The 27,762-nt window shown below is 35.7% G+C and overlaps 1 protein-coding gene and 1 long non-coding RNA gene across 6 annotated transcripts in view; one reads left to right on the top strand and one right to left on the bottom strand.

Annotated features, from left to right (window-relative positions):
* The window catches only part of ATP8A1 (ATPase phospholipid transporting 8A1), a 112,206-nt gene that overhangs the window by 26,477 nt on the left and 57,967 nt on the right, over window positions 1–27,762 (top strand). For 4 of the 5 annotated variants that reach the window (XM_084516533.1, XM_084516532.1, XM_084516535.1 and 1 more), the window contains 12 exons: window positions 1,633–1,744; window positions 2,652–2,817; window positions 4,434–4,561; window positions 5,828–5,905; window positions 9,186–9,274; window positions 11,170–11,214; window positions 13,832–13,904; window positions 16,315–16,420; window positions 17,757–17,839; window positions 18,008–18,057; window positions 25,919–25,988; window positions 27,045–27,129. In XM_084516533.1, coding sequence (XP_084372659.1) covers window positions 1,633–1,744; window positions 2,652–2,817; window positions 4,434–4,561; window positions 5,828–5,905; window positions 9,186–9,274; window positions 11,170–11,214; window positions 13,832–13,904; window positions 16,315–16,420; window positions 17,757–17,839; window positions 18,008–18,057; window positions 25,919–25,988; window positions 27,045–27,129 — 1,085 coding nt within the window. The remainder of the gene's footprint in view (window positions 1–1,632; window positions 1,745–2,651; window positions 2,818–4,433; window positions 4,562–5,827; window positions 5,906–9,185; window positions 9,275–11,169; window positions 11,215–13,831; window positions 13,905–16,314; window positions 16,421–17,756; window positions 17,840–18,007; window positions 18,058–25,918; window positions 25,989–27,044; window positions 27,130–27,762) is intronic. The other variant, XM_084516534.1, reaches the window with a different exon arrangement.
* Window positions 19,142–25,627, bottom strand: LOC311435483. Its single transcript, XR_014692143.1, has 4 exons — window positions 25,547–25,627; window positions 22,741–22,888; window positions 20,236–20,317; window positions 19,142–19,966 (listed from the first exon to the last, which is right to left on the bottom strand). It is a non-coding gene; the product is annotated as an uncharacterized lncRNA (long non-coding RNA).

The raw sequence follows: 27,762 nt of genomic DNA, 5'->3' as shown, positions 1-27,762 counted from the left end.
AAATGTCTAGATTTTGTGCTGATGGGTGATCTAAAAGACTCTGAATCAGAGCAAGGGATGAACAAAAAACAGTGCAGACCAATTTTTGTTGAGAATAGGAGTCTCTCTTCATGATTATTGGATAATTCAGACCCCAGCAGTTCCTTTCATGCCTGAAAGGAAATTTATTTTCTTTTAATTTTACCATGATACGAATACACCACAAATACAAAAAGAACACAGTTCAAATTTAGATAGCAAGTCAATTTCATTATGTTGTATATTTTGTATTTTTTCCCTGATTCTTTTTATGATGGCGTACATGCACCTTGAAGTATCCCCTGTTTTTGATGGTTATGTCATTCAACACTTCAGTGGGAGGGGCAAATGATTCCTTAAACATTCAGTATGTTCCACAGTAATGTCCTAGACAGTACGTTGTGGTGGGGTAGAGTTTGTTCTTTGTTTGCTTTATATGGGAAAGCATTCAAACATGTTTGTTTTTTGTTTTTTCTGGAACAAGTTCTTACCTAATTTCTGCAAGAACTTATTACAAAAAACAACTTTACTCTGTTAATAATTGACACTGTTAATTTTAGCAGAGGAAGAATGTGTTGTTTTTTCTTTACTTGCAGTCTTTGCATCTTTAAAGCTTGTGTATGAAAAGAGAGAAGGGACATGAGGGTCCAGAAGAAATTACTATCTGAAACTTGCTGAGACTGACCGTATGCTCTCTGTGCTACCAGAAGTGTTACCAAATCTCATGGCTTCTTCAATTTATATCTTATATATCAGAGGTATAGCTGCTGTCTCTAAGCAGCTTATATGCTCTCCTAATAACATGTTGGTTTCAAAGAACTCTAAAGACGGTGGATCTAAGTGAGAATGGCAAACACTAAAGCACTATTGACAGGTCTGAACTAGTAGCTAGTTTTTATAGAAAGAAAAGGCCAAAAATAGGAAATGTATAATCCCAGGAAAAGACTGATAATTATCTAAAACTTCTTTATTTTAAGAAAACCTGACCTACAGTATATGAATAAAGTCAGTTGTCTACATTTAAGACCGTGGGACATTTCCAACATCTTATGATTTTTTTTATTCCTCTTTAGTTAGTGCAATTCTAAAAGAAGAGCACAGGAAAATTGCAGTTTAAAGAATATGCAGAAAATGTTCTGGAAATTTTACATAGTTAATCATGTTGACAAAGAGAATGTGTTTGACTAGAAGAATGGATTAAGATGAGAATTCAGAGAAACCTAATTTGAGAACTACTTTGGAAAAACCAATTTTATAAGAGTAGTTTTGTTTTGGCATACAATTAGAAAAGACTTTGTAATCTTAAATCTGAGGGAAAATAACCTTTGTAGTTTCAGTGTGTTTTCTAAGTGGTACCATATCTTTATCATCCATAGTCAAAATTAAATGGTAAGTAATATTACTACAACTTGCCCTAAAGTCTCAGGTTTTCTCTAAGTCAGCATACCAAAATAGTTAACTCTGAAAATGATGTTCTATTTACAAATGATTTTGTATTTACAACAATCATTGAAATTTTGAGAAATAAGCTAACAATTTTTAACAACTGTTCTTTGTATTTGTTAATTGACGTTGATTTCTTTGATGCTAAAATACAAAACTGCTTCTTTCTAGTACTGTTCCATTGGGATCTGATCAGATTCTTCTACGAGGAGCTCAGTTGAGAAATACTCAGTGGGTTCATGGGATCGTTGTCTATACAGGACATGACACAAAACTCATGCAGGTTTGTCACTTGGTCCTATTTTGATTACCTGTTTTGTTACCTTTTTAGACTGCTGTTTCATAGAACAAAAAAATCTTTAAGAAAACATAGCTAGAATGAATATAGTAGATATCAGTAACAGTGCATCTTTCTTATGAAGTAAAACCAATAAAAACAAAGCAGTTACTTGTTAGAGCTGTTACAGTTACCAGTTGCTTAGTCACAGAGTAGTTTTTCCACCAGTAAGCATATTTGTTGATTTTCTTTTGTCACTTATGTTTTTGAAAACTATTCTATTAGCAAATTGGATCATTATAGTTTGCCTGTTCATCTTTTTTTATTTTTGACTGCTCCTAAACTGTCCCCTTGTGGAGCTTTCTTTCAAGTACAAAGGTAAGCATTCTTGTTAGAAAATAAAGTGAAACTGTATTTGCAAAATAAGAAGGGAAGAGAAACATTTTTGAGTTATGAAGTTACTTTTCCTAGTGATGTTTGAAATATCAAAATTGGTTGAGCAAAAAGAATGTTTTCAGTTTGGTCATGCATGTTTCATTGCTTTTCTGATTTGTAAAGCAGTAATTTGAAAGTTAGATTGTATTAATTCACAATGGTTTTCTATAGCTCTGATAGAATGTACATATGCACATATATTTTAAATGTTTACTGTTAGCTGTTGGTGTTATGAGTGTTCTGTGTGATTGTTTAAAGTGCTTGTGACACAAATCTAAACCTCAAATTCCTGGGTTTATAAACTTTCTTTCTTTCTTTCTTTCTTTCTTTGAGTGAAACAGTTATGCCATTGATGATGATTATATATTTGGGAGAATGCTTAGAAATAAGTGCAATAACACTAAATTTGGAGAATGAGAACTGTGTGTATGTACATCTTTTAATTTCAATAGCCACTGTTGTTTTTTGTCTCTTACAGAATTCAACAAGTCCACCTCTTAAAATGTCTAATGTGGAACGAATTACAAATATTCAGATTTTGATTTTATTCTGCATCCTTATCGCTATGTCTTTGGTCTGCTCTATTGGTTCAGCTATATGGAATCGAAGGCATACTGAAAGAGACTGGTATCTTGATCTAAATTGTAAGCTGTAAAATAATGTATTAATGTTTTACTGTTTAGTTGTCCTGAAATCTTTCATATTTGGAAAGGTGGATGATTACCATCCTTTACGTAGTGTTGTTCTTTTTAATCAGTTTTTCTTTTTTGATTGTTTACTAAAGTCATTAGTAGTCATATCACAGCACATATTAAATTTACCTGATTGTGCAATGTAAGTTGCTGCTAAACTCAGGAAGGAAAGCTTCGTTGTTCAAGCCTCTACGTCTCTGCAGCTCAGCAAGTTCTGTATCAGCATTCCACTAACACAGTCAACTTCCTAGATACCAGACTGAAGCAGTTTTCAACTATTACTGATGTCTATATTTAAAGCTGCGGTGACTTTTAAATTCCCTTATCCTGGGAAATGATGTTGTGACTTTATAACGTTTTACTATATGAGAATCCAAGTATTGGCTGCCAAAGTCAGATCCTAGCGGGCTGCTCCTAAAAAAAAAGAGAAAACAGGCACATCTAACTTAAAAGAGAAAACAATCTCATCTAACATAATATATGGACAGCACTACTCACAGTAGATGCATAGAATCACAGAATGGCCTGGATTGGAATGAACCTCATCAGCCATCCAGTTCCAATCCCCCTGCCCTAGGCAGGAAGGCCACTCACTAGATCAGGTTGCTCAGGGCCTCTTCTAACTTGGTCAGAAACAGATGGCATTTAAGCTGTTAAAATTCTTACACAGAAAATTGCTATTTTCCTCTACTGCTTTTTTATAATTGTCATTTCATGTCAAGACATCTGAATTCTGCAGGACTTACTTTTAAAGGAATCAAAGCAGGTTGCTTTCTCTTAGTTACAAATACAATTATTTTTTTTTGTCTTGTTTTGCATCATCAGTTTAGTGTTGTTGGCATTGTTATAAACTTAAGTATTTTAAGTACACTGCTGATTATTGTAGTATTCTTAACAGTGTCTGGTATTCTGGACACTGTTAAAGCACCAGAATAGCTAGAAATACTATAGCATTTGTGTATTCCAATAAGTTTTAGGAAATAAATTTTAAATTCCAAGCTACTAGTGTTACTTAAAACTTTAAAAGGGAGAAGGAGCATAAAACTGCTTTTTTATTTCTGATTCTTCAAAATGTTTCATTAATCTCTAATTTCATCTCTCCTTTTCCTGTGGTTTGGACTTACCTTTTTCATAAAGCTTTGTTGTTTTTATTGGGGGAGGAAGTAGAAAGGTGTGTGGATAGAAGGAGAATAATTTCATTCTGCTTGTTTCCCACTTAAAAAAAAGTTTAAAAAATTTGGTTCCTTTCTATAGATATTCCTTGATTATTATCTTAAAAATTAGGAAAGGCTGGAAAGTTTGCTTTTCAAAAAGTGGGGAAGATAGCAAAAATCTCCAAATTAGAACTCCACTTTATCTTAATAGAAACCCTTAACTGTTATCAAGGTTGTATTTATAGGCAAGTGATATTATAATTCATTCTCAAGTGTCTTTTTAGACGTAAAACATTATAAAAATTAGCAGTTAAGACAGTACACTGAATGTACTATATACACATGCTTTTAAGGATGGTCTTAAATGTTGTTGTGTTTTGTTTTTTTTTTTTAATTTGCTTTGTCTTTCGGCAGATGGTGGTGCGAGCAACTTTGGATTGAATTTCTTGACTTTTATCATTCTCTTCAATAATCTTATTCCAATCAGTTTGTTGGTTACACTTGAAGTTGTTAAATTTATCCAAGCATATTTCATAAATTGGGTAAATATTTTTATAATATACATTGATTTCTAGAACCAAATGATTTACAAGTTAAATGATGTTGTTTATGTATACATTTCTTAATGTAAATACTTAAGTATGCAGTTTATTATAACTAGGATCAGAGAAGGTCATGGTATATAGCTTTATTTAGTGTTTTTATATAAATACAGTATAGCTTTTTGGAGAACTTTTTCCAGTGCTTTGTACTTTCTCACTAATACTGAGGTCTCAGACCTTCAACCAGAATGACCAGAAGAAAGTACAGTCCAGTGGAAGTGGAATTTTTGTCCAGTTTCATTTCTTTCTTCTGAGTTAGCTCGTGTTTTTCCCTCTTTTTTTTTTTTTTTTTTTTTTTTGTACCACTGTAATTTGTTGTTTTTTTTTTGTACAAAACCAATGACTTTTTATCTTTTAAAAAATATCTACAAATCATTTTGGTGTCATCTTTTCCCCCATTAAAAAAAAAGGGATTAGTTGTCTTTAAATCAATTTAATCTTAATCCAGGACTATAGACTTCTACTATTTTAGACATCATCTTTATGTGTGCGTGTATATGGTGTTGGTATAGGGAATTTAGTCTGCCACAATTTGTAGCACTACGCTGCCATACTCTTGCAATGTTTTAATATTTTTTATTTTATTTAAAAATAAACTCTGGTATTTTTTGTGTTTTTTGTTTTTGAAAACGGGGAATAAAAGAAAGAAAACTTACAGTGTACTGTAAATAGTACCATTGTGTACTATTAAATTTATCTCAAGGAATATTTATCATATTATTTAGAAAGGATTGGTTGCAAATACATTAAAAATATTTAAGACTGACTTCCCACTAAGTATTATAATGAAGTATTTCTGCTTATTGCCAAATCTATTTTAGATACATGGGTTTAACAGTTTTTTGTTAATTCTCAGATTACTTCTTTATTACCTGTAAAATCTTAGTCATATAGATTCTTGTTTTAAAGAGGAAATCTGATTTCTTTGAGGCATTCTTAGAAGTGATCTTCTTGTGTCTCTGTTTATTTCAACATGGCAGTCACAAAGTAGATATCTTATTTTTATGTTCAGTCTGCTGTTGTATATCTTTCTATTTACATACTAGATTTATTTATTTTTTGTAACAAGTTATGGAAGACTAATTTTAAAATATATATATAGTATATATTCTATATAATATATATATATGTAGTATATATATAGAATATATACTATATACATGTATATACACTATATAATATATATATACTTTTTTTTTTCTTTAGGACATAGACATGCACTATGAACCTACAGACACTGCTGCAATGGCCCGCACTTCCAATCTCAATGAAGAACTTGGACAGGTAGAAAAAGTTACTGGTTCTAACTCAGTGGGTTTTACAATCCAAATTATTAAGATCATGTGAGGACTTATTTCAACAAACAAACAAGAATTATATTCTTGCATTTTTACATGTTTACTTATTTCTTTTCTACTAATTTTGTCAGATTAATTCTTTATTTTGCTTTAGAGTTCCCTTTAAATACTGTAAAATCAATTTTGCAAGAGTTCACTCATGAAAGCTTGACTTCTGTAGAACTGTCTAGGGTATAGGGCACACTTCTAAAAGAACTGCATGTTACATTTGCTTTTTCAGCCAATTGTATTAAATATTTTGTTTTCTGTTACACTCAGTGGTGCTGGTAGACAGATTGTGTGGAAAAAATATTACGTGCTCGTACATGTATAACTGAGCTTCATTATAAAGCATATATAAGCATAGGTATACACGTTCTTGCATTTCCTAGCCTACATGTGTTTGTAACTAATTAAGTCTTTAATTTATTGTTTCGGGATGTAAAAGTTATTTATTGTTCTAGTAAAGCTACAAACAGAATTTTAACTGTTTAGTGAACAAGTCTCAGGGACTAAAGCTTAAGAGATCTGCCTCTTTGGAAAACAACAGTTGTAGGTTAACATGTTCTGATATTAGACTACAAAGAGTGGAGGACAAGACCTTTCCTTACTGGATTTATGAAATATGTACAGATAGCAAAAAACTTGGTTCTGTTCCTGACCTTAAAGGAACAGAAGGTACTTCTCCCTTAGTGGTGAAGAGACTCCAAATCTTAGCTTTTTTTTTTTTTTTTTTTTTTTTTCATATTCATTTTAAACTGTTTTTTTTTTATTTTTTTCTCTTTGGAGTTTGGTTGTCATTCATATCCCCACTTTTCCACCTCAGCAGTTCTTGTCTTCTTTTTTTAAGTTTCTCATAAGAATTTCATTCTTTACCAAGGTCTAGTCAGACTTCTTTGGATCTCTGTTTTCACTTTTTCGACAGATTCTTCATCAAACTTTGTAAATTTCTGTAGGGAAATCTACCAAAGGACAATGTGCTAACAAAAAGAGCAAGTCTTTTCTCTGAAGTACATGTCAGCTTCACATAATGAAGAGAAGATTCTCCACAAGACGTCTCCAGGTTTTAAGAAAGGCAAAAGTTTAGTTTTGAAAAAAAGTTGAGAGTTTTTAGCTGCCGTTCCTGCCTTTTTTCCCCCATTGTGCCCACAAAGAGAAAGTGCATTTTGAGGTGTAAACTTGGCATGGAAGGTTTCTCTCAACTGCTGATTTGGCTAGATCATAATCCCTCAGAAATAGAATCTTTAAATTGGAGACGCTGAGTATATTTTAGTAATTTAGTACCAGTAATCTAGTACTAGATCTAGTTTTTAATCTAGTAATACATACCATTACTAGTTCCATCTATATAATGGATAATGCAGTTAACTCTTAATTAAAAATACAGAGATTTTTCATGAAAATAACTTTTAATGAATTAAAACTGAAGTTTGTCTTTGATTTTAATAGCCTTCACTGAGCCTCCATTGAGAATTTATGAGCCTTTTGTTTCATCATAGACCATTTCATTTCTTCATATATAAACTTTTTTCTTTCCATTGCATTTGAATTAGATTTAAAGATACACAGATCCATTTCTTTTAGCTTCAAGTATTCAAATACTTCATCTAATATTTATGGAGTACTAATACTTCAAGAGAGGAAAGCTTTATGTTAGGGAAATAGGAGACCTAGAGCAAGTAAAAAGGTCGTTGATCTTTGCTAGTTTCTTGTATTTTGAAAGTATGTAGAGTAGGAAATAGTTAAGCATACCACCATGTATTGAAGTTAGCATAAGTTTCAAGTCACGTCAATCGATTGCCATTTTGGGAAATTAGTATCAAGACCGTGCATCTACTGCATTTACATACTATATATATTCATTTCCTATAAATTCAACAAAGACACAAAGGGTGGAAGCAAGGGATGAATGCAGAGAAACTGTCCAAGCAGTCAGGGGTCAGGTGAGGAAAGCCAAAGCCCAAAGAAAGAAAGAGTTATGTAAATATTAATTTATTTGACCAGTGGACAACTCAGTATATAAGGAATTAGCTGGGTGGTGACACTCAAAGAGTTGCGGTCAATGGCTCAATGTCCAGGTGGAGTCCAGTGACCAGTGGTATTCCTCAGAGGTCAGTACTCTGGGACCAGCACTATTTAAGGTCTTTGTCAGTGACACAGACAGTGAAGTTGAGAGCACCCTAAGCAAGTTTAACGACGACACTAAGCTGTGTGGTTGGCATGCTGGAGGGAAGGGATGCCATCCAGAGTAACCTAGAAAGGCTTGAGAGGTGGGCCTGTGCAAACCTCATGCAGTTCAACAAGGCCAGGCAGAAGGTCCTGCATCTGGCTCAGTGCAATCCCAAGCACAAATACAGGCTGGGCAGAGAATGGTTTGAGAGCAGCTCTGATGAGAAAGATCTGTGGGTGTTGGTTGATGAGAAGTTCTACGTGAACTGGTAATATGCACTTGCAGTCCAGAAAGCCAACCGTATACGGGACCGCATCAAAAGTTACATGACCAGAAATTTGAACCACCAAAGGTGATGGTTCTTTCCCTCTGCTCTGCTCTCATGAGACCCCCACCTGGAGTACTGCATTCAGACCTGGTGCCCCCAGCACAAGAAAGATTTGGACCTGTTAGAGCAGGTCCAGAGGAGGGTCACCATCTGAAGATGATCAGAGGACTGGAATACCACTCCTATGAAGACAGGCTGAAAGAGTTGGGGTTGTTCAGCCTGGAGAAAAGAAGGCTTCAGGGATACCTTATTGCAGCCTTCCAGTACCTAAAGAAGGCCTACAAGAAAGCTGGAGAGGGACTTTTACAAGGGCCTGTAATGATAGGACAAGGCGTAGTGTCTTTAAACTAAAAGGTAGATTTAGATTCGATATTTGGAATAAATTCTTTACTATGAGGATGGTAAGGCACTGGAACAGGTTGCCCAGAGAAACTGTGGATGCCCCATCCCTGGAAGGGCTGAAGGCCAGGTTGGATGTGACTTTGGGCAACCTGATCTAGTGGAAGGTGTTCTTGCCCATGGCAGGTGGGTTGGAAATAGATGATCTTTAAGGTCTCTTTCAACCCAAACCATTCTGTGAAGATTGTGGTACTGGTTTAAAAAAAAAATATATATATATATATATATATATATATATATATATTTTTAGTATGTTAATAGCCTTGAATTATACTAGAGATGTAAATAACTGTTGAATATTAACATATAATGAATTTATCATTCATTTAGGTCAAATACATATTTTCTGACAAAACGGGTACCCTGACATGCAATGTCATGCAGTTTAAAAAATGTACTGTGGCAGGAGTTGCTTATGGGTAGGTATTTTAATATATACTTATTGCTTTATCTGTATTCCTTTTTTTGCCTATGTATATGTGTACACACTAAATTAACACCACAGTTAAAATAAACTTACACCTGGCAGTAAATACAAATAGGAGTCAATTTGTGACTATCAGATGGTACTTAGAGGAAGTATGAACATTTCAGTTATGGCACATCTTTTTGTAAACAGGAGCAAAAATGAAGTTTAGATAGGCTTACTGCTGTAACACAACTTCAGTATGCCTATTATTTTTTCTGTTGCTGTGTCTGATAACTGTTGATGTTTTTTTCTTTAAAAAAGGTTTTTCCTCATATTTGAAAAAAAAGCTACTTTAGTAGTCCATGCTTCATGTTTTATGTAGGCACATGCATTTGCACTAGACAAAACACAGGATGAACAAGAACTTGAATTACAATGCTCTAGCATTTAATCCAGATGGCTTTTATGAATGGTGTTTAAGTGTTATAATTCCTAGTATCAATACTGCTATTAAGAAACCTCTTGAACTAAATGCAAAGCGTTTTATTACTTACTTGTCAACAGTTGCAGCCAACTTCTTCAACTGAGTTTGTAAAGGCCTCAAACTTCTAACGCTTTTTACTTCAAAGAAATTCATTAGAGCAATGAATAGAGCTCTAGCACCTACATTGTAAATGTCAACATGCCTTACCAGTACATGAGATGCTGGACCTAGGCTGATCAGTAAGCAGATAATTAGACACCCGTAGAGCTGGGCAGAAACCAGGCAGAGGTTGTGAAATTAAGTTTTGGACTTGTGCTAAAAGTGATGTTTCGGCTTTTTATCATTTGGATCCCTTTGAAAATACTAAACTAATTTTGCAGAGTCTAACGTAAGCTTTCTGTTTTTAAAAACTTAGATCCTTAATGCATTAACCATAGATATTTTTAATTAACAGCTGTAATAAAATAAATTTCCAACCCTGATGTTTCATACACACACCTATATGTATGTCTCAACTTCAACCATGTGATCTAAGATGAAAAAAATACACTAACGGTAATGGCACTTAAAATCAATATTTGGTTTGTTTTATATCTTCGTCTGCAGTAAGTATAGCACAAATTCTGAAATTTCTCCTTTACAAAACCTGGATATGACTTTACTTTAAAAATAATAATAATAATTTGGTCTGATTCTTTTCCTGTACTTCGTAGCTCCTATCCACATCTTTTTGAAAATATATAGATATCAGATGCTTGTCAGATAAGCATCACTGTTTGAAAAGCTGAGTTTCTTTTTACAATAAGTATCCACTGCAGTATCATATCTGTATTGATGCAGATGAGAGACTGGAAAATGGAAAAGGATAGAAGTAGTTGTGTCTCCTATGCCTCTTCTTTCTAATATATTCTAAATTGTGATATATTCAAAACTGTGTCATCACAGGGCTGAATCCCAATGTGCAATGGCTAGCTGTGTTTTTAAACATTTTGTGAACTCAGCAGATAAGCTGCATTACTGTAGCTTTGGATAATAGGGAAAAAGAAAAAAAAAAAAAAAAAAAAAAAAAAAAACATACTTTTGCTTACAAACAAAAACATTATTAAAATGTATACTGAAATATAAAGCTAGAATTGTAAAGTGGGCTAATGCTTTTATATGAGGTGGTATAAGTTAGTAAATAGACATGCTCCCAATCAAACAGAAATGATCATTTATATTTTGTAGTCTCAAGAGAAACATAATATTTTTGCATATTTTATTCTTTTTAGGCACTATCAAAATAGTTGACATGCTTTTAAAACTTTTCTTGGTCATTCAATTTCACTAACTAACTTCCCTATTATACGTGATCAAATTTTTGTAGCCTTTGTGATTCTTTTTCTCTCCCTGTTTCTATTCTTCCTTTGCTTCTTGTGCAGCCATTGCCCTGAGCCTGAGGACTATAGTGTTCCTTCAGATGATTGGTAAGCTCTAAAAGTCATTTAGTATGTGGCGTTTAAAATTCAAGCTTAAAGCTGATGAGATAGATTTTTAGAAACACAGCTAAATGTGAAGTATGTTACTCAGAAGCTATGTTTCAAGTCGATGCAGGCCAACCAAGTATTACATAAATTTATGACATAAGAATTCTATGGTGTTAGGTTGTGTACTCTGGAGAAGATTTGTTAGTAGGGTTATTGAGGGTTACTGCTCCTATCCTGTGCAAGTCAGAATTGTTTGTGGGAGAGACTTTTGTCATTTATAAAGGTAGTTGGTATTATGGTAGCTTTAATCACAATTTTCTACTGTTATCTAGCAATAGTTCAGTAATAATCTCTAATGTGTTTGAAAAATAATCTGTGTTTGAAAGTGGAAAAAAATAATAGTTAATGTTTTCCTTCCTGCTGGTAGTTTTAGAGTATTAGTACTGCCTAATTTTTATCTGAAACTATAATTAAAATACACAATTACACTTGAGGCCAACATTAGTCTCTTAACAGGGACTTCAGGAAATGCTAAGTACAGGCATCCTTTCTGCTGCCATCTGCATGATGGCTTACACTTCCCTCTTATTCTTTCTTAAACTAAATATTTACAATCAAAACAAAGTGAGATAAACCCTGGACAAAATTTTATTTACAGTTTTTAAATAATCTTAATTGTATTTGTTGAAAGTCATTTGCAAGATACATCATCCAAAACTCTGTAATATGTTGTCTCCTTATATTTAAAAGATTTGCAATAAATAGCTTGATTTGATAGCTTAAAACTAACAATTTTTTTCTTTAGATTTTTTTTTTTGAAAATCCCTCCACATTTCCAAAAAATTGTACATATACACACCCTAAAATCTTACCTGATCTGATGATCCTTATTTGATGTTATGACATGATCATTACAAACATTCTTATTTGTAATTACTTTTTAATCTTTTATTTTATAATTTAATAATATCACATTATTGTTTATTACAAGCAAAAGTGTTCTTAACTGTGCACAAATTAGTGGTTTCATTAATGCAATGTTTAAGTGAAATAAAGCACGTTTTTGTATAAGATATTTATGCAATAAGGCTATTTTCGATTAATACACATCAAAATTCCAATAAGCACATCTAAAATAGGAAAATGAACCTATGCCTGAATACTAGTTAAAAATAACCCTTTTGTAAGCTGTTAAATTTGTGTAAATATTTACAAAATAAATTACTTAGGAAAATTAATTTTTTTATATAAATATATTATAATTAAATAAATCTGACTAACATTTCTAGACTTAAAATGAATAATGTACCAAATTCCAAAGCTTTTGAATATTTATTTTTAGTACTAGAAATACATTCTGTCCTACTGGAAAACAGCAATATCTGCAAATATTTTTCAGTGTTTTTGGTACTGAGAATCTGAAAAATGTCCTGAAGTCTTTCTGTCAGAAAGCTTTAAACAGTCAAAGCTTGCCTTAAGCTCTAAATAAATTTAATGTATCTGAAATCTTTAACTTCTAGCACTACAATATCCAGCTGCTTTGCATAAAAAAAAAAAAAATAGAAAAGAAAATCTTGGTGATTGAGGATGCTTTGAATTCCTCACTTTCATAATAGGCTTTTGGAAAAAGCAGTCCTTGAGTAGTTATACAGAGTGCTGTCATTTTGTATTCCTTTGTGATAATGCTCGCTAAAACAGCTCACTTCGTTTTTCGTAGATCTTTAGACTGCTGTTGAGACAAGTGTGGCTTATACTTAAAATCACTGAATATATTCAGTTTCTTCTAAGATTCAAGGCAAAATCCAAAGTAAATGAAAAATAATGAACACTTTCCTCTAAGTGGGTTCACTTTTCAGTACTGTATTGTTTCACTGAGATTCCAAACTCAACTGGATTGTCTTGATACTCAACAATCAGCTGTAGTAACAGATCTTGCTAGAAGTAACTTCTTTTGAGCTCTCAGCTTCAGCCACAAGACTTACGCAATATGAAAGTTAGTGTGTGACTTCATTTCTCAAGAACTGTCTCCACCTTGTGTCTCTTCAATCCTTTGCTACTTCACCATTGTTGCTGTGTCTTCATACATCAGTTTAATAGTTTCCTTTTTGGTCACAAGCAGTAGGAAACGAACCATCCCTGCCCAGGCTTCCATAATGTTTGAACTCAGTTTGCTTACCCCTTTCAGGTACCTGACTTTCTTTTCTACAGACACTTGCAAACCTATTCCAAAGCTGCTAATTTCTCAAAGTATAACCTATCCAGGTGTATGTTGTTCTGAATTGTTCCAATAATCTTGTCCTGTGGAGATCAGGAGCCAGTCTTATAGTGTAGATTGATTTTTACTTGATCCTGCATTATCTAAAGTGAGCAGAAAAACTTCCCTTGATTTGATTGTACTTATATAAATCAAGTTTTATTAAAATTAGATAAAGTTTGGGGATATGAAACAAATTCCTTTTCGCTTCATTTTCTCAGCATGTGTGACTGCATCCTTTTATTGTGACATCTACAAACTAAAATTTGTGTTTTGACCCTAGCATAGTAACATAACAATTCATATGCAAATCATGTAAGAATATGCTAATGGTGATCTTTTTTTCTACTTTATTATTTCTAGGCAGGGCTCACAAAATGGAGAAGAAAAGACATTTAGTGACTCATCACTATTGGAGAATCTTCAGAACAATCATGTAAGTGATATAGAAACAATTAGTGTTGTTTTATGAAATTAGAACATTGCTCTCACTAAGTCAAAACATTATGTCCTCTGTAGGAAAATAAATAATGTACTTACACAAAATCAGCATGCCCTCATGCATACTTTTATATTATTCATTGTTGATATATGTTAATTGTATCCACTTCGAAATAACATCTAATCTTATCTTCTGTAGAGTTGATTTAGAATTTTCTAAGCCTGAAATACAACAGTCTTACATTCTTCATTCTATGGGTGTTTTATCTTAACTCATGCTGTGCATACAACGTCATGATCTCCATCAAAGCTTTCAGGATCAGTCAATTAAGTTTCTTGCATGACATGACTAATTATTTCAGTGCCCAGGCTCTGGCAAGAATCAGGAATTAACTATATACATTGTTTTTATGTACACGCTTACATAAGGTTAGATCATCAGCTCAGATGATGAGATGAAACAGATGGCTGAATATGAGTGATCACTTCTTTAGTGTGAGGATGACAGAGCACTGGAATACGTTACCCCAAAAGGTTGTGGAGTTGCCTTCTCTGGAAATATTCAAAACCTGCCTGGATGCCATCCTGTTCAGTGTGGCCTAGCTGATCCTGCTCGGCAGGGGGGGGTTGGACTAGAGGATCTTCAGAGGTTCCTTTCAACCTTGGCCATTCTGTCATTCTGTGACATGTTTCTAGAGACCAATCTTTGTGCCAAAGAGGAAATACATATAACAGAAAGTTAGTAGGTTTATGATACAAAGTTTATGAACTTTATAAGTTCATAACTTATAAACTCATAACTTATGAACTTTAAGTTCATAAGTATAAGAAGCAGTACCACCATTACTATTTATTTTTTCATTTGTACAAGTGATGTTTTTTTTTCACACTTTACATTTACACTATTAATGTAGGTGTTCTTGTTCTATATTTGAAGAGTGTAAATAAATTACTCTTTTTTCCTTAAATTTTATCTTTCCCTGAGGGTAATTTCAGGGTAACTGGTAGGCAATCAAGCATTTTATTCGTACAAATGGGGCAGCCTTAAATGCCTGGTACGCTAGTGCAACCCTCAAGCGTATCTAAAGCAGAGGGGGCTCTTTTATTTACCTGCACGGGCCAGTTTCAGTGCTAGTTATGTGGACTGTGTTGAAGACGCATCATCCTTTTGGTGCTGTTGTCCAGAAAGTCCTTGATGCACAGGTGATTGAACCTTTAGAGTTTTCTGGTAGATATATAGTATTAAGTCTGTATAATATTAGCAAGATCTAATGAGCTATTTGCCTTTTTTTTAATAAGAGAAAAAAAGCGTTTGTGTATATCTTTAAAATTCAGTCACAAATTAAAAGAATTCAAAGAGGTTTCACCAATATATGTTGAATGTGTTTGTAAGTGTTTTGGAAAAGAATCTGTAGTTCAGCCTTTTAAATACATCGTCAGAGCATCTGAGGGCCCTCAGTGGATGAGGACAGGAAATCGACTCCCATGTTTGATTATGAAAATCTTTGGATTCATCTGAGTATTACAAGTCACCCATTAGTGTTTTTGTACTGTAGAATTAGGTTAGGTTTTCAGATATTATTATATTTTATAAAGTAATACAAAGAAATACTACAAATATGCTATGAGAAATCTTGGTTGTGGTAGAATGCTGTTGTTTCTTTTCAGCAATCGTTCAGGGGTCCGTTCATTCATTTTGCAAACTTAGCTGTACTAATAAGGGGTATTAGTTCTTTTTAGTCAAAAACAGTCAACTATTTCTGCTTAGATACATTCTTTTCCCCTCTCTTGGTTAAATCATGTGAAATTCTTTCAACTTTGTAGATTTTGAAGTGCCTGAGATAGTCATCTTATTATCTTCCTTTAAAAACTGTCTGCCTGACCTTGTGGTATTTTCCAAATGGCTTTCAGGTTTGGTTGCTACATCTTTCCAAAGGTTTTAAGAACCTTTGTTAAGAAAGTATGTTAAGAAATAAGGTGTTAGGCAAAAGTAATGTTAGAAGGAATAGTTTTTAATAAGAACAACAACATTCAAAGAGACTTCAGTAAATAATAAAAATTATCTATGGAAACATTTTACATTTTCAATACAGCATTCAGATTTACCTTCCCTATAAAATGCGTATTTAAATTATTCTGGTTTTGGTTATTTGCTTTTGATTGTATGATAGTGAATGCCACTAAACTCTATCTACATTGCCTGTATTAAAGTACAGAAGCAAGAAATTATTTTGCATGTTAAAATTGGTGTACAGATAGATAATGTCTGTTTTATTTAATTGTTGATAGTTTAAAAGGGAGAGATATCTTTCATTAACATTCTCTTGGTTACTGTTTATCCATATTATTACATTTTAATTACTTATTTGTTAAATTATTAATCATTTCCTGACTTCTTCTTTTAGCCAACTGCACCTATAATATGTGAGTTTTTGACAATGATGGCAGTGTGTCATACAGCAGTTCCAGAAAGAGAAGGTGATAAGATTGTATATCAAGCAGCATCTCCAGGTGAGAGTCAAATAACTGAGTGAAAGTATAGTAAAGTTTGAAAAATAATAAAAACTATTTATTCAACAAGCAAATTTTATTTAAAATGTATTGTTTATTTTGATGCATCTTCTGAAATTAAAAAAGAAAACATAACCCTCAAAAAAAAAGTGTCAGCTAGAATCAGTTTTGTCTAAAAATATGAATGTAGATTTTTCTGATTTGCTTTAGAATATATATACAGATGTCCTGTGGATTATATGAGGACAAAGGGTAATTAACCATATAGCATTCATGTGCTGTCATCAGGTTGGTGGAGAAGTCCAAAGGAAGTGCTCAAATGCAAACCAGGAGATAAACTGTCCTTGCTTGTGAACCTATGCTATAACCATGGTAATTAGCACAAAGACTGTTTGTTTGTAATCAAAAATGAACAAGAAATGGGTTAGTAGGATAAAAGTAGTGATCAAGTCTACTAGAGACTGAGAAAAGATTACAGCACAAAGGTGTAGTTGAAGGCTACCTTGGTTTATAGACAGCTTTTGAATTTGGGACACAACGCAGCAAGGCAAAATCTTTGAAATATATGACTTGAAGTAAATATTCTTCAGTCTTCGTCATCCCTGTCTGCCCCGACTCCTAGATCGCCATCCATCTGGAAATTCTATCCTTCAAAAATTGAAAGACACGAACAGTGGTAGGGCCATAAATAAAACTAACTGGGCCATGGCAGCATTTTTTTTTAGCAACATTGAACTAGTTCTGTTCTGATGTCTTAAACCATTTGGAGAGAACCAATGCCTATTGGAGACTGGGTTCCTGAAGGTACTGAAGTTATTATTATTTACTGGAATGATTTATCACTCTTTTCTTCTAAATCACAACTTACATAAAAGGGAAAGTACCTTGTGCAGCTCCCTAGTGAATAAGGCACTTAGAAATTGTGAGGTTTGTTCTCTAAGCAATGTTTAGTCAGCATCCAAACAACTGAGTCCCTGAAAGTATGCTTAGGGGTAGAAAGAAGGCTGTCTCTGTCTTTGCAATGAAGCAGTGTCATTGCATCTACTGGAATGCATAATTTATTAGTTTGCAAGTTAAAATTTTGGAGAGTGTGCTCTTTTTGGCACAGCAATGTGTTCTTTTGGGGGCTTATTTTCTGTGAACTGTAAATTAATTTCATCACATTTTTAACAGGAGAAACAAAGAGTACTTACCAGCATCAAGTCTAGTCTTACAAATCTTTAAAGGGAAAAAGAAATTGAAAACATCCATTAAATTAATCCATTAAATCATGGGGTAAGCTAACAGTTTTCTTGTACATCTTGTAAAATAAGTACTACTGATTGACTTGTTGCAGATGAAGGAGCATTGGTCAGAGCAGCCAGGCATCTTCATTTTGTATTCACTGGAAGGACACCTGACTCAGTAATCATAGAGTCTGTAAGTATTTTGGGGTACCATTATAATTTGTTGTATTTACTATTGCCATATTAAATAATTTCTGAATAACTGCATCATAGTACGTATCTATTGAGAAGTTCTTTGCTTCTTTTTGTTTGTTCTGCTTTAGTTTTTTTTGCATTAATTTTCACCTTTTTTATTTTTCAGCTGGGACAAGAAGAGAGATATGAACTGCTAAACGTGCTAGAATTTACAAGGTAAGCAGCTTGTTGAGCACTTATTGTCTTTTTGTGAAAATTCCTTATGAATTTACCTTATGGGTAAACATTTGCATTTTTGATACTTGTACAAGCAATGTGTGCAGGCTTGGCTTTTATTTTTGTAATGAAACGTATAGCATGTGATCATACCATAGGCAAAATAGTGCACTTGATTAAGATCATGCTTCTGGTTTTCTTCCAAGATATTTCCTGAGGCATATATTTTTTGTCATCTCCTTTCTGTCTAATATTTTCCACTTTTGCGTTTGCTCAGTTTCAAAAACATTTGCTCTCAAAACCTCAAAAACTGATGTGAAAAGGCAGTATAGTAAAATATTTGAACTTTTAAATATATTTTTGAAAGCTCTAGCACCATCTGAAATAGAAAAATAATTGATATTTGCGAGCAGGGGAAAGCTTAAAATGTTAGAAAGAACTTGTGTTTGACTTGACTGATAGAGTGTAATTTTGCATTTGGCCTTGAATGTACTTGTTTATTACTTCTTTAAATAATCTAGACTAAAGACCAGTCCTTTCTGAGCAGCACCACTAGAGCACTGGCTAGTGGATTCTCTTGGAAAATGAGATTAACATATATTTTACTCTCAGTAAAAATTTCCTGTCCAAGCTACTGGAATTATAAAGGCCTGCATAAGATGCCATTTCATTTGTTGTATAAATCTTTCTAAATTGTATCTATGAATGCAGTCTGTGTTTTAAGTATTCACGTAGTTCTATTGCTTACTTTGGCACAGGATGGGGAAGAGAATTGTACGTAGAGGAAGCTCTTCTTTTATTAGAAAACTTCCTTCTAATTTTGCTTGCAGAAAGTGATCATTGTTTGCCTTTCCTTGTCCCCTTACATTTCCCTTGAGTTTACGTTGAGGATTCTAAAAGATCAAATAATAAATAAAAATCCAAAGCAATAGAAAAGGAAAGGAGCTGTAGATGGATAGGTTGTGTGAAATGAGAGAAATAGTTGCCTATAGTTGTAATAATAATGTAATAATTATAATAGTAATAATAATGCATAGCATAACAGAAGAATCAGCAGAGTGGGGAAAAAAAGCAACAGACTTGCTTTTAGTTCTGAATGTATTTTAATGAGTTCTTGCAATTAACATTAACAACTTCTATATTATAGAGGACATACTTGACATTTTTCAGACTTCCGCCATTGTTTCATTTTCCTGTAGGCACTTTTTTCACTTTCTGTTCTGGAAATTTAGCAAGCATGTTGCACATCTGCTTGTTTATTGGTAGTTTGACATTTGTGTAAGTTCATACTTTATTCATGGGATAGCAGTAAAAGATTCCTATTTTGTTCCTACTTTTGCTCTTTATCTTCATTTCATAGATCTTAAAATTCTGTGTCAGTCTAAAACCATATTTTAAACAGTGATACTTCATGGATAATGGAGAATTGCTTTTGAAGCTTAGCCTCTGGAGGACCGAGCTTTTCAGTGGATACCAATCACCAAAACTTTACCATGCATACTATTTTTATAGCTGTTTTGGTTTATTCCAGATTTAGCTTTGCTTGGAACTGACTTGTTGGAAGCACTAGAGGTCACCCTTGCTCCATAGCAGGAGAAATTTTGACTAAAAAACCTAACACCATATGTATGGGTAGCAGCATCTACCTTCAGAGTAATAATCTGACAATTAAGTCTCCTCCTGAGTTAAGAGCTTCCAGGTGTTCTAAGGTGTTTTTTTCCCCAAGAAATGCAAACTAATTTCTTATTGCCTTCCAGTACAAACCAGATAAGACTCTTCAGCAAGAGTGCAACAGTGTCAATATTTGATAGAGTAGTCCTTCAGAGAAGTTACAGAAGTAAAACTTGCAGGAATGCTTGATAGAGTTGTGTTTTATGGTACTCAGTCTTTGCAGTGATCATAGGTGTACCTGTGAAAACAGAAGTACACAAAATGCTAATTATCCTTCGTAAGGCAGTAGCTTTTAGTCAGGCTTGTGAGCATACTGAAAACAGCTGATAATTCTAAAGCAACTGGCAATTATTCCCGAAATGTAGTGCTAATGTCTTTGGAGTAATCAGTGTCCTTATGAGTTATACTCAGTTTCGCTTGTCTCCAACAGATACTTTGCTCAGATGCCACAACTGCTGTGGTACTCCAAGTTTAAGGAACCGAAGAGTTTTTCAAACCCCTTCTAACCTTGTGCTGTTCAGGGCTCCCCATGCTGTCAGGAGAAGGAATTGTGAAAGGAAACGCTGTGCGCATTCTCATATTCTGTCACCTGAAATTATAAAAATAGAAAAACTGCAGCTATCTCTTGGGAGCCAAAAACAAGTCAAAATCAAGTCTGTCGTGTCAGTTAAGGATCCAAAAGCAGAGAAAATCTTATGCTTACTGTCATTCCTGTGCTGAGTACATGCACTGTCTTTTCACTTGGGCTAGGTAGTGTGAATTTCAGTATGTGATTCCTTGTTTCAGCAAGCATAAGCTATGTCCGTTAACAGTGTAGAAATTGCACATCAGTGCAAGAATGTGTCATTATGCACACAGTTCTACTGATGGAGGTTTTGATTGTATCTGTTTTGTTAGAGGAATGAATTGAATTTTTAGCACCAGAATTAATTTCACTGATGACTATAGACCTAGTAATTGTATTTCAATATCTGGAGTATGCATCATCTATTGATTTAATGACTGATCTTCCTCTGCATCCCAGGAGCACATCTCCATATTCTAGCATAAGTCTTCTGTGGTAGCTACAGGGTAAAGCTCCTTGTCTAGAGAAAAACATTTTTGATGTAGAATAACACTGTAATTTGTCTGAAATGCATCAATAGCTTGACAAGTCTTAGACCCAATCAGTTTTATGAATAATGTATATTGCCTTGGCTGTTGTACTGTGCAGACAGAAGGCCACCTTCTAGAGCATTTCAAATCTTATCTCCTCTCCATCATTGAAAGAGGGACAGAATGTACTGATCGTGTTCTGACTTCTGACTGAAGACTGATACTTGTAAATGTAAGGAAAAACAAACAAAAAAAAAAGTGGCTGACAGAAGAGGTACCAAAACCTTGGTAGCAATATTTGGTTTTTGTGTTTGTGTGGATAAACTCTGATGAAAATTTCATCTTAAGCTGTAGATAGGTCTTGCAAAATAACAAAGGGCCCATCAAGACTGTAAGACTGTTTTTGTCCCCTCACAATGATTCAGCTGTGCTGTAATCCCATGACAATTCCATGGGAATTACCAGCTATTGTCTCTCCTATGTGAAGAAAGTAAAACAAAAAAAATGGTATTGCATTGAGTTTCATGTAATAGCGCAATTTTATGATTTCTTATTTTACCACAAATCAGACATAAGACTATCACTGCAGTGAAAAGGCTCATAAAAAGAAGTCCTTGACAGTAAGTCCCACTGATAAGCTTTATTGCAGTTTTGTTAAGAAGAGTGTATGTCAGTCAAGATTCAATGTCTGTCTTCACAGCTCAAGTTTTGGAAAGCTACAGGAAAACATTGATTATTCTCTGGTGCATCTTCAGTAGATTGATAGGCATGCAGCTGTATGCAGAACTTCAGGACTGCAATTTTCTTGTATTACAAGACAAGTAAAAAACTGCTTAGTTTTTAGTTGTGAAGTGTGCATGTGTGTTTGTGTCTGTATAAACAGGAAATATATATATATACACACATATATATGCACATATGTTTAGAAATAAATAAATTAATAAATAGCAGGTTAGGTTCCTCCTCTGTTCCTTAGCTGAACATTCAGGCTGATGTAATGAATTAAGATAGCTATAAGCTAAACAATTATACCGGGAATCAATTGAATCTCAGGATTTTAAAGAAACTTTAAGCAACATAATTGCAGTTTAGATTATCTGAATTTCTTAATGGTTATCTTAGTAAATCCCTAACTGGACACTGTCTAAGGGTTTTATCTGAGAGTTTTTAGATAAGAGATCAAGTAGAGAAAGAGTTGCAGCAGCTAAGGTCTTTTTATGCTGTCTTATGCAATAGTCACAGTAGAAATGTAATTAAATATTGCTGCTCAGATCGCTGCTTGAAGTAAAGTGCACACATAGGTGGAATAGGAAAATATTTTCATGAAGATAATATTCAGGCAGTTACTTCACGAGTAATTTTAAAATTCTTTCCTTAACCTATCTCCATATATTCCACTTATGGGATGTTTTCCTTGGCAGTCTGAACTTCAGAAACCATTCATACAATGCTATTTGATGATCTATAAATGGGATCCAGTTCCCAACAGGAACTGAACTTATAAAAGGACCATTTACTTCAATCTCTTTTGTGTATTTTACTGTGAGCTCTATGCATGACAAATTATTTTTGTTCCCTAAATAGTTCCTGTGGAGATATTAAAAAAAAAAAAAAAGTTTGAAAGAATTATGGTATAAGTACACATTTTGACTGGATACGATATTGAATCTAAAGTAGGTTTGTTGGAGGCTCTCAAAGGGAAGACAAAGCAAACGTGACCATCTTATCCATCTTTTCTTCCCATTCCTACCTTGACTTCAGTCATTAGGACTGAAAGAAAAAAAACATAGATCTCGTTAACAACTGAGAGTCAGAGAGTAGTGAGGCAAGGCACCTTCTAAATCTTATCATACTTAAAATAATGTGTGAGGAGTAGGACTCTGAAGTATTTGATGACAGTAATGCGGCACAGTATACCTGGGACACTTTCTGTTTGGCTGGGAAGGAAGAAAATGCTGAAGTGGTCTTTATGATCTTCGTCACATATGCTTTATGCCATAAGATGCTTTTCTGCGATCAGTAGACAAGGTAAAGGTTCTTAAATTCCTTTTTGCAGGAAAAAGACCTACAGAGAAGTGCACAGAAAGACTGAATTAATTCTAGTTATTAGACAGCGAAACTGTTTTTTCCATCCCAGTCACCTGAAAACATCATTCAGAACAGCCTTGTTCCTTTTCTTTTGAATTATCACAGAATCACAAAATTGTCTAGATTGGAAGAGACCTCAAGATCATCGAGTCCAACCTCTGACCTAACACTAACAAGTCCTCCACTAAACCATATCGCTAAGTTCAACATCTAAACGTCTTTTAAAGACCTCCAGGGATGGTGACTCCACCACTTCCCTGGGCAGCCCATTCCAATGCCTCACAACCCTCTCAGTAAAGCAGTTCTTCCTAATATCCAACCTAAAACACCCCTGGTGCAACTTTAGCCCGTTCCCCCTCATCCTGTCACCAGGCACGTGGGAGAATAGATGAACCCCCACCTCTTTACAGCCTCCTTTAATGTACTTATAAAGAGTAGTAAGGTCACCCCTGAGCCTCCTTTTCTTGAGGCTGAACAAACCCAGCTCCCTCAGCCGCTCCTCGTAGGACTTGTTCTGCAGACCCCTCACCAGCTTCGTCGCCCTTCTCTGGACTCTTTCGAGCACCTCAATGTCCTTCTTGTAGCGAAGGGCCCAAAACTAAACATAGTACTCGAGGTGCAGCCTCACCAAAGCCAAGTACAGGGGGACAATCACTTCCCTAGACCTGCTGGCCACACTGCTTCTTATGCAAGCCTGGATGCTGTTGGCCTTCTTGGCCACCTGAGCACACTGCTGGCTCATATTCAGCCAAGTATCCACCAATATTCCCAGGTCCTTCTCCACCTGGCAGCTTTCCAACCACTCATCTCCCAGCCTGTAGCTCTGCTTGGGGTTATTCCACCCCAGGTGCAGGACCAGGCACTTGGTCTTGTTGAACTTCATGCAGTTGACCTCAGCCCATCTGTGCAGCCTATCCAGATCCTCCTGCAGAGCCTTCCTACCCTCGAGCAGATCGACACACGCACCTAACTTGGTGTCATCTGCGAAATTACTGAGGGTGCACTCGATCCCCTCATCCAGATCATCAATAAAGATATTAAAGAGGACCAGCCCCAGTACCAAGCCCTGGGGAATGCCACTAGTGACCGGCCTCTAGCTGGATTTGATTCCATTCACCACGACTCTTTGGGCCCGGCTATCCAGCCAGTTTTTAACCCAATGAAGCGTGCGCCACTCCAAGCCACAAGCAGCCAGTTTCTTGAGGAGAATGCTGTGGGAAACGGTGTCAAAAGCCTTGCTGAAGACAAGGTAGACCACATCCACAGCCTTTCCCTCATCCACCCAGCGCGTCACTTTGTCATAGAAGGAGATCAGGTTCGTCAAGCAGGACCTGCCTTTCAGAAACCCATGCTAACTGGGCCTGATCACCTGGTTGCCCTGCAAGTGCCGCGTGATGACACTCAAAATAATCTGCTCCATGAGTTTCCCTTGCACTGAGGTCAAACTGACAGGCCTATAGTGTTCCAGGTCTGACCTCTGGCCCTTCTTGTAGATGGGCATCATGTTTGCTAGCCGCCAGTCAACTGGTACCTCCCCCAATAGCCAGGACTGCTGATAAATGATGGAAAGCGGCTTGGCCAGCTCCTCTGTCAGTTCTCTTAGTATCCTCGGGTGGATCCCATCTGGCCCCATCGACTTGCGTACATCCAAGTGCCATAGCAGGTTGCCAACCATTTCCTCATGGATAGTGAGGGCCACATTCTGCTCCCCATCCCCTTCCACCAGTTCAGGGTACTGGGTATCCAGAGAGCAACTGGTTTTGCCGCTAAAGACTGAGGCAAAGAAGGCATTAAGCACCTCCGCCTTTTCCTCATCTTTTGTGACTAAGTTGCCCCCTGCATCCTGTAAAGGCTGGAGATTCACCTTAGTCCTCCATTTTGCATTAACGTATTTGTAAAAACATTTTTTGTTGTCTTTGATGGCAGTAGCCAGATTGAGCTCCAGATGAGCTTTGGCCTTTCTAATTTTGTCCCTGCACTGCCTCGCAACATCCTCGCAACAGTCCTGAGGCGTGGAGTCGACTTCCTTGCCCTAGGCATCCTCCTGGGTAGACTTTGTACCTCTTCCTCAGCTACCGGTCTCTCAAGCTCCAGGGCCTCAAACCTGTTGCATAAGAGCACCTGGGAAAGTGGAGCCGGTGGGGGGCGGCATCACCTGCAATGTTGAGCAGGGATCTGTTTCCATTCCTCCTCAACTCCTAGGTCCCCTGCCTCTGCCCGACAGCAACAGTGCAGGGGGTCCACCCCCATTTGGGGGGTCTCTCCCCGGTACCTGTCCTTCAGCCAGCGCAGGGAGTTGCTCCACAAGTCTATCTCCCGCTCACGCTCCCTGATATCCCTCAACCTCTCAACCTCCTCCTCGAGTTCTGTCACGAGGCGGACCAGGTCGTCCACCTGCTCGCACCTCACGCACACAGTCTCTTTGCCCCCCGCAGGTAGTAGCAACAGGCTCAGGCACTCCCTGCACCCGGAGACCTGAACTGCTGCAGTTTTGAGCAGGCAGTCTGGGTGTGTACAGACTTCCTGGAGAGCGCACTGTGCCTGGTGGAGACCATTGCAGTTTAGCTAGCAGTAGACCACTGTTAGAGGAGGTGTTCGTATGGGCAGGGGGAAACATTCTGCCCTTCCTGCTCACCCTGCCTGTGTGAACTGCCATGCTAACTGCTGCGCCCTGTTTCCCCATCCTGTTAACTGCTGTGCCATGCCCTTCTTACATGCCACACCCTGTTTGCCCGTCCTTTTAACTGCCGCACCACTCCCTTCTGACACGCCATGCCCTGTTTGCCCGCCCTGTTCGCCGCACTCCTGGTCTCTCGCGCTCCCTAGGGGCAGCTTTTGAACGGCCTGGGGTGGGGTGCTGCTGGCTCCTCCTACACCTCCTTCTCTCCTCATTTACCTCCGTTGCGAAAATGTAACTTATGTGACTTATATATTAATATTCGTAGGTAAAATGTTGTTAAATATATTTATGAATTACCCACTTACTGGGCATTTATTTCTCTTTCAGCTCTAGGAAGAGAATGTCAGTGATAGTTCGCACGCCAACAGGAAAGTTAAGACTCTACTGCAAAGGAGCTGTGAGTTTTACTGTATTTTCACTTTATCAAAGAACATGCACTTACACGTACGAAAGCAGAAAGTTGTTAGAATGGTAGAATTTCAAAACATTGAAAATGGTGAGGGGTGGGAGAGGATGATGCCTTTTTCAGTTTACATGATTTTGTTATGTAGTTGTTTAATGTGATGAACTAGTTTATTTTTTTCCTTACTAACTGCGTAAGAAGGTAAGAGACCTGTGCATTCTGTACTTAGGTGTTCTTTGTACTTTGACTAATGCCTTTATACTTCCTATTAATTGTTTCTTTCTGTACTCCAAGAAAATAGGTAAAGGTATGGTTTCATATCATTTACTTGCTGGGGTTGTTGAGCATGAATCAGTAGGTGGGAATAGTAATCTAGTATAAACAACTAGGTAGGAATTTTAGCCTATCATCAGTGTTATGCCAGAAGTAACTCCTGAAGATAAGATCAGAAGATAGCCTAATCACACTTACATATAAGAATGTTCGGGTTTCTCATTAGTTCTTGGACCATATCTAAATTCATGTTTGATAGCGGGAGGAGGGATGGTGATGCAAATCTAATTCCTGAATGGTTTAAAAAGCTAAAGTTGACGGAATATAAATGTCCATTCTGCATCTTCTCCAGAGAAGACAAAAAGCTTTCGTTAGCATTCTGTATATCAAGACGGTTACAAAAGGCTATGAATGACAGTTATGCAAAGCTAATTTTACATTTTGAGCTTAATATTGAAACAAAGACAGCATTTTAAAAGATCAAAATAATCCACGTGGCAAGACAAAAGATACTGTACCTTTCAAAATGAAGGGAAATAACAGCAAAATATGTAGGAGAGACAAATTCTGCTGTGATGTAATTTTTAATTTTAGAGATTAAGAGGGTTTAGAGCGTCCTTTTTTTCTTCCACTGAAATAAATTTATTTATTTATATATTTGTACTGAAGTAATCTAATTCTGCATATTTTTCTGCCACTTTTTCCTATGTGTTTTTATTGTCTACAAAACACATTTTTCTATTAAATTGTTTTGTGTTCATTTTATTTATGATGTAGGATACTGTAATTTATGACCGCCTTGCTGAAAGTTCAAAATACAAAGAAATCACCTTAAAACATCTAGAGCAGTTTGCTACAGAAGGTGGGTGATACTATTCAATTTAAAACTAAATGCAACTATGGTTACTGTTCAACTATTCAGTTTTTCAATTTTCTGATGCTGTAATGTTTTCTTCACATGAAGTTAGAAAATTACATTTTACTAATACCTCCCTAAAAGATAATCTTCTTCTGAAAAAGCTTCAGTAGTAAGTTTAAAAGAAAGAAAACAACACTTCAGAGGCTTTTAAACAAAATATATTTTTCCAAAGAGCAGAAAACATATTGTACAATTTTTGTCTTAGTGAATGTTTCATCTTCCGTGATCATTTTAGTCTCCCTCACACAATGAATGCTGTAGCATAAGAAACAGCAGCCAAATTGAATTGAATATACCTGCATATGACTAGCACAGTGTTTCTAAGGCAGCTTTACAATATATTTTTTCTGTCACGGTAAGAGGAATTGTAATCACTAGTTTTCCATATGCTACTTTTTAGCAACCAGTCTTTCAAAGCACTTGCTCCATTAGGGCTCATGAAGTAGGAGTAGTAAGTAAAATGTAAGAGACTATGAAATTGGAACTATTGATACAAACAGCCAATTATTAAATAAAAGTGAATTCCACGGTATAGATGAGAAGGAAAGCAAACTGTGGAAAATTTTCTGTTTTGGT

The sequence above is a fragment of the Aythya ferina genome, assembly GCF_964211825.1.
Source record: "Aythya ferina genome assembly, chromosome: 4".
In the NCBI taxonomy this organism is placed as follows: Eukaryota; Metazoa; Chordata; class Aves; order Anseriformes; family Anatidae; genus Aythya; species Aythya ferina.
This window is presented reverse-complemented; position numbering and strand designations above follow the sequence as displayed.